Source organism: Citrus clementina, unplaced genomic scaffold (genome assembly GCF_000493195.1).
Source record: "Citrus clementina cultivar Clemenules unplaced genomic scaffold, Citrus_clementina_v1.0 scaffold_5, whole genome shotgun sequence".
Lineage (NCBI taxonomy): Eukaryota > Viridiplantae > Streptophyta > Magnoliopsida > Sapindales > Rutaceae > Citrus > Citrus x clementina.
Window position 1 is genome coordinate 32829131 of NW_006262201.1, and position 6000 is coordinate 32835130.

Below are 6000 nucleotides of genomic sequence, written 5' to 3' on the forward strand. Positions count from 1 at the left end.
GTTGATGATGTGAAAAAAAGAAAAATACTTTGAGACATATTGTGATTTTTTGTTTGTTAACTTTTTATGTTTGTGGTAGATTTATTAATTTAAGGTTTTAAATTTAAAAAAATCCAAAATAGGCCCAATAGGCCTATAATCGAAATAATCGAACCGAACCGAATCGAATTATTTCAATTAATCGAGTATTTGATTATTTCGATAATTCGATTAATCGCGATTATAATTTTAAAATAATTGTAATCAAACGATAATGAAAAGTTTAGTAAAAACCCGAACCGAACCGCGCCCATCCCTAGCCACCAGAGCTTTAGTTCAGTGATTTTCTCAATACGACGTACGGTCCTCAGAACCTTATCATGATGCTTGTATAGTCTAAGCTTCATGACATCATATTAAACAGTGTTGGCTTTAACCAATTGGGGGCCTTAGCCGAAATTTCATTTTAGGCATTCTAATGTTAAAATATCAACTATCACAAGAATATTAAATAGCTAAAAAAACTCTCACAACAACATCAAGTAGCTCAAAATTCAACAATATCTTGAATTACAACAATTATTAACAAGATCTAAAAAAAACAAAAAATAATAGTTGGAAAGATATCTATTTCTTTCCACATGAATATTAACTAACTTTGTCTTCCACAAAATCCAGCTCCTTAAGATGCTCTAAAACTTCTTCAGCCATAACCATAATCATCTCGTGAACTTTATATCATTGCTCCTACCTAATATGATCCTAATCCATATTTTCTAGTTGACATGCTTTTCAAATTAAAAAAAAAATAAACAAACAATTTTTTTTTCTAGATTATTCAAGCCAAAATCAATACAAAAAATAAAAAAATAAATTAAATTTAAAAAGGATAAGAACAGTAATAAAAAAATGGAAAAAAATAGAATGATAGCACCTATAATTGAGTCAATTGACTAGTTGAGATGAGGATGATGATGGCAATGAATTTTGTAGAGAAAGAGAAGAGAGCACAAAAACTTTTTGTTGAAAGTAGCTTTGATTCAATGTGTATCGGTTTATAGATAATGAGTTTTTAAATATATTTTAATAGAATACTAAAAGTTAGCTCTAAAAATCCAACGTTACTAATTTTAATAAGAGCTCTTTTTGGAAAGGGAAAGCATTCATTTGTTTTTTGGGAAAATAGTAAAAGAAAATAAAGAAGTAATGTTAAAAATAATTATTATACCATACAAATATATTTTATATTTAAGGTAAAGATTATTAAATAGGAGAGACAATTATGAATGAGAGTAATGATAGGGTAAAGACTAAAAATTAGTTTTTTTTAATTGTATAAAAAAAATATACGTAACTTAATTTTTTAATCTTAAAAAAATTAATTATATTGATTAATAAATAGATACCAAAAAATTAAGGTCTTCCTAAATACGAGGCCCTAGGCAACTGCCTAGTTTGCCTAGTCCTAAAGCCGTCACTGATATTAAAATCATATTGCTAAGGTAATTAGAAATTTGTTTTATCCAATGAATGTTACATTTACTGGCATGTTTAATATTTTGCTTTGGTTAAAAATTTTGCTATCTAACAGCTAATAACTGAATTTGACTCATTTTTATGTAAATTTTATAGACCCACCAATTCACCATTTTTTATGTTATGATCATTGTAGGCATGTTATTTTTTAAATTATGATTCCATGTGAAATCAAAATTTAAATTTCACCATCTTTTATAAGATTTGATTATAATAATCAAATAACACAATAAACAAACACAAGGCAAAAAAATTTACGCGAGTTGACATATTAATTAATATGCCTACATCCACGGGTGGTGATACTAATAAGCCACTATATAATGAAAAAGTGTACAAATAACAATAAGCTCTCAGATGAGCACAAAAAAAGAAAAAGAAAAAGAAAAAAGAAACACCAATCTCAACACTCAAAAACAATCAATCCCCAGCAGTTTGGCCTCACAAGAGCTCTCTCTGCGTTGTGCTTTCCCTCGTTCATTCTCTTTACAAATACAAGGCTCGCAAAAATACAAAACGAATTACTGAAAACATACATAACAGATTAAAAAAGCACGCGCCGCGCCCGTCCCCCAATTCCTGCTCTGCGACGCCATTTCGTAATTCCTTTTTGGCTGAAAAATTAATATCGCTTTCCCCAACAAAAAAACAAATGAATCAGTTAGACAAATATATCTAATTTTAATGGACATTGTTAAATTAATGAAGAAGAGTAGAGAGAGAGCAAACGAGAAGGAAAGCGTATACAAATTATAATTACTAACCAGAGTTATTAGCACCATTACATATATATATCCCTGCTGAATCCCCTCCTCTGTTCACCATTAGTTTCTAAAATGGATTAAAAAATAACTACTAATTAATTTTAATTAAAATAGAGTGAGACACGCAATGCATGCAGGAGATCTAGAAATAAATTACCCGTGGCGGTGGCCGTGGGTGATTGTAATTGACTAATTGCAGCCGCGCACTTCACTCAATCTCGATGTTGGGAATGTGGCGTATCTTAGGCCAGTCCTCTCCTGTCTCCTCTCTGTAACGTTCTTCTAAAATATAACACCGCCTAATATACAATTCCTGGAGCGTTGTCTTCTGAAGAAGGTGATCGGGCAGTGCTTTTAATTTAGGGCAACTCGAAATAGTCAAGGAAGAAAGACGTGGCATGATTATGATTTCTTCCTTTATTGCAGTCCCGAGATCCCACTCTTCCAGTTCTTCCATATAACGAAATCTGAGCAGTTTCAATTTGGGAAAGGCAATAACTGAGCAGCCATCCGTATCACCTTCTACTCCCAGAAATTCATTACCCACTCTTTTCACATTTTCCATTCCTAAAATATGAAGAGATTCAAGGGATGGCAATTTTCCCAAAGGAGGCAAATGCTCACAATTTCTCCACCCGAAGAGAAATAAAACCGTTAAATTGGTTAACGACATGAACCAATTTATGGGGACAACATTCCTCCTCCCTCTGTATTCGTCTATCCGTAATTTCTTTAAATTAGGAGATGGTCCCAAGGCTTCAAGAAGCCGTTCATCTTCATCCTCCTCATTCTCCCTCCTCCCAGCTCGTTCTTCATCTCCATCTCTTGAATGACCAAAATGAAGTCCCAATTTTAAGAGATTTTTCTTTTTCTCAAGTTCAGCCCTTCTAGCCTCCCCCGCATCTGACACATCACCCAGCCCACGTATCCTGCAGTCTCGAAGGAGGTTAAGCTTTTTAAGAGACCCAAGGCTACATGCTCTGTCATACCCTCCACCCACAACAAAATCTCTCACCCTCCGAAGCCTGATTAATTCCCCAATCCCTGCCGGCAAGTATCTTAAAGAATCAGTCCCCTCATTGTGTAAATACATCAGCTTTCTTAACTTCCCTATCCCTCGAGGTAATTCTCTAAGTTTTACACAACAACTAACATCTAAACGTTCTAACTTATATAACTCACACATGGTCTCAGGTAATTTTTCTATCTTCTTTATACCTTTCAAATTAAGGTATTTCAAATGTAACAATTTTTCTATATTTGTTGGAATTTCCTTGATGTAATTCACACATGACCACCTATCACGATTTAATTTTAATGCCCTTAAACAAGTTAATTTATCAAATAATTGAGGTAGGACTTTGCTAGACCATGAATGTTCATCACTTTCAACTAAGAGGCTACGCAATCGTCGCAATCGTTTAACATTACCCCAAATGGAGATCGGAACCGAAGCCCCTCTATATAAAGTTAACATTAAATGAAGGATTTTTTTCTCCCCAAAAGAGCTCATAGCTGACTCTTCACCACCATGAATTTCTATTGTTGAACACTCATTACTACATAAGTATTGAGCAAAGTCATGCACTATATCGTGCATTTTGCAAGTAGAGATTTCACCATCATCATCTTTTTTAAAATCCTGAAAGAATGAATGGCTAGCTAAGATGTTGAAATACTCTTCACCAATATCCTCCATCTCTTTGGCCCCTTTCTCACTAAGATAACCTTGTGCCATCCATAGGTTAATTAACTCTTTTTTTTGTATGCCGTAGTCTTTTGGAAAGACGGCACAATAAGTGAAACATTGTTTAACCTTAGAGGGCAATTCATTGTAACTCAACAATAGAGGGGTCAAAAGGCCTCTCTCAACCTCTTCTAGTTCCCATATCTCACTCTCTAAGATATTTTGCCATTCTTTTTCAGTGTTTCTAGACTGCAGGAGACTAGCAATCGTCTTTGCAGCTAAAGGTAAGCCCTTGCACTTGCTTACAATTTGTCGGCCAATATTTTCTAATTTTTCACATTCCTCCTTGGACCTGTCGAAAAATGCTAACTGCTCAAACACTGACCAGCATTCTATTTCAGACAATACATTGACAGAGGTAACATTGGTTGATCTGATACAACGGGCAACTCTATCCTTACGCGTGGTAATCAAAATTTTACTTCCATGGAGACCATTCTTTAAACATTTGTAGAATGGTTCCCACTTATAGTAATCTTCGTTCCACACGTCGTCTAAGACAAGAAGAAATTTCTTCCCTTCAACCCATTCTTGAATGTGTTGCATGAGAGATTGAAACTCTACAAGGTCTTTGGCGGAACCTGGTTTCAGAGCCTCAATGAGTGCTCTAGCGATTCTGAACTCATCAAAAGGATCTGACACACAGACCCATATTCTTTCATCAAAATGTTTTTTAACATCACCGTTGTTGTAGGCAAATTGAGCAAGAGTTGTTTTGCCTATGCCCCCCATCCCAACAAGTGAGATGATACAAGGGCCTTTCTGTTCCTTACTGTTAAGGAAGCACACATCAGTAGCATAGACTGTAAAGCAGAGGATAGCAGCAGCTCCAGCTTACAGTTAAGAGTTGATGACATGGCATGCCAGCTGGCACCTGGTGGTTATGTAATCACTTGTTCACGTGATAATTAGTTGAAGTTGTTATAGCTAGCTAGAATTAGTTTTGTAATGAGTTAACTAATTGAGCTTAGCATCAGTTGTGTATATAAGCATCTCTGTGTACAGTTTCATAAGTAAGTTTTAGATGAATAAAATCGTGTGAGCAAAAAGCTTTCAGTTCTTAAATTTTCTCAGCTTCCAAACATCCTTTTTCTGATTTCTTACTTGGTATCAGAGCTTTAATGGCATCTGTGAATCTTGCCTCTTCCTTAAATCAAGTTCATAATACCGCTGCACATTCAACAACAGTCAATTTCACTTTCAATACTCCCGTTAAACTTGATCAATCAAACTATTTGATCTGGAGATCTCAAGTGCTTGCTTCAATTTGAGGAAATAGACTTGAGAAATTTATCGATGAGTCAATCACTCCACCTCCTTCTCATATTGCTCATAGATATGATGATGAGCTTAGATCTGTGGAGAATCCAGAATTTGCAACCTGGAGAGCACAAGATCAAATACTTCTCGGTTGGCTTCTTTCATCCATGAGTGAAGGTATCATCAGTTTGGTGTTCAATCTTGAGACTTCATTGGAGGTATGGAAAGCTGTTGAAACTCAATTTGGATCTCAATCAAAGTCTAGGTTATTACATTTGAGATATTTGATGAATTCCACTAGAAAGGATGATCTTAAAATGACTGAATACTTCATTAAAATGAAATCTATTGCTGATAACATGGCTGCAGCAGGAAGTGCATTAAGCAATGATGATTTGATTTTACATGTACTCTCTGGTCTAGGTCCTGATTATAATTCTGTTGCTACTTACATCACTGGACAAGTAGGAACTGGAAAAATGAATGTTAATGAGGCTTATGCTATGCTGTTAACTCAAGAGGCTAGGATTGATCAACAAACTCATATGCTTGCTAATATGGATGTTAAACACAATTTAGAAGCTAACTTTGCACAAAATAGAGGACCTAAGAGAGGAAACTTCTCAGGAGGAAAAGGTTTTGGTAGTCTTGGATATAATACAGGCTACAGTAATGCTGGAAATTCTGGAAATAGTGGTTACAGAGGAAATTATG

At 34.9% G+C, this 6000-nt stretch overlaps 2 protein-coding genes and 1 non-coding gene across 3 annotated transcripts; 1 reads left to right on the top strand and 2 right to left on the bottom strand.

Moving 5' to 3' along the window:
• Window positions 1–2195: 2195 nt before the first annotated feature.
• Window positions 2196–3547, bottom strand: LOC112098435 (putative disease resistance protein RGA1). The gene is made up of 2 exons (XM_024184802.1): window positions 2437–3547; window positions 2196–2346 (listed from the first exon to the last, which is right to left on the bottom strand). Exon 1 carries the CDS (start codon window positions 3463–3465, stop codon window positions 2488–2490), a length of 978 nt encoding a protein of 325 aa, XP_024040570.1. The 5' UTR covers window positions 3466–3547; the 3' UTR covers window positions 2196–2346; window positions 2437–2487.
• On the bottom strand, window positions 3470–4758 carry LOC112098175 (putative disease resistance protein RGA3). The gene is made up of 2 exons (XM_024183817.1): window positions 3650–4758; window positions 3470–3497 (listed from the first exon to the last, which is right to left on the bottom strand). Exons 1-2 carry the CDS (start codon window positions 4756–4758, stop codon window positions 3470–3472), a joined length of 1137 nt encoding a protein of 378 aa, XP_024039585.1.
• A 905-nt stretch (window positions 4759–5663) lies between these two features.
• Window positions 5664–5800, top strand: LOC112098717. The gene has a single exon (XR_002905826.1). It is a non-coding gene; the product is annotated as a small nucleolar RNA Z247 (small nucleolar RNA).
• Window positions 5801–6000: the final 200 nt, after the last annotated feature.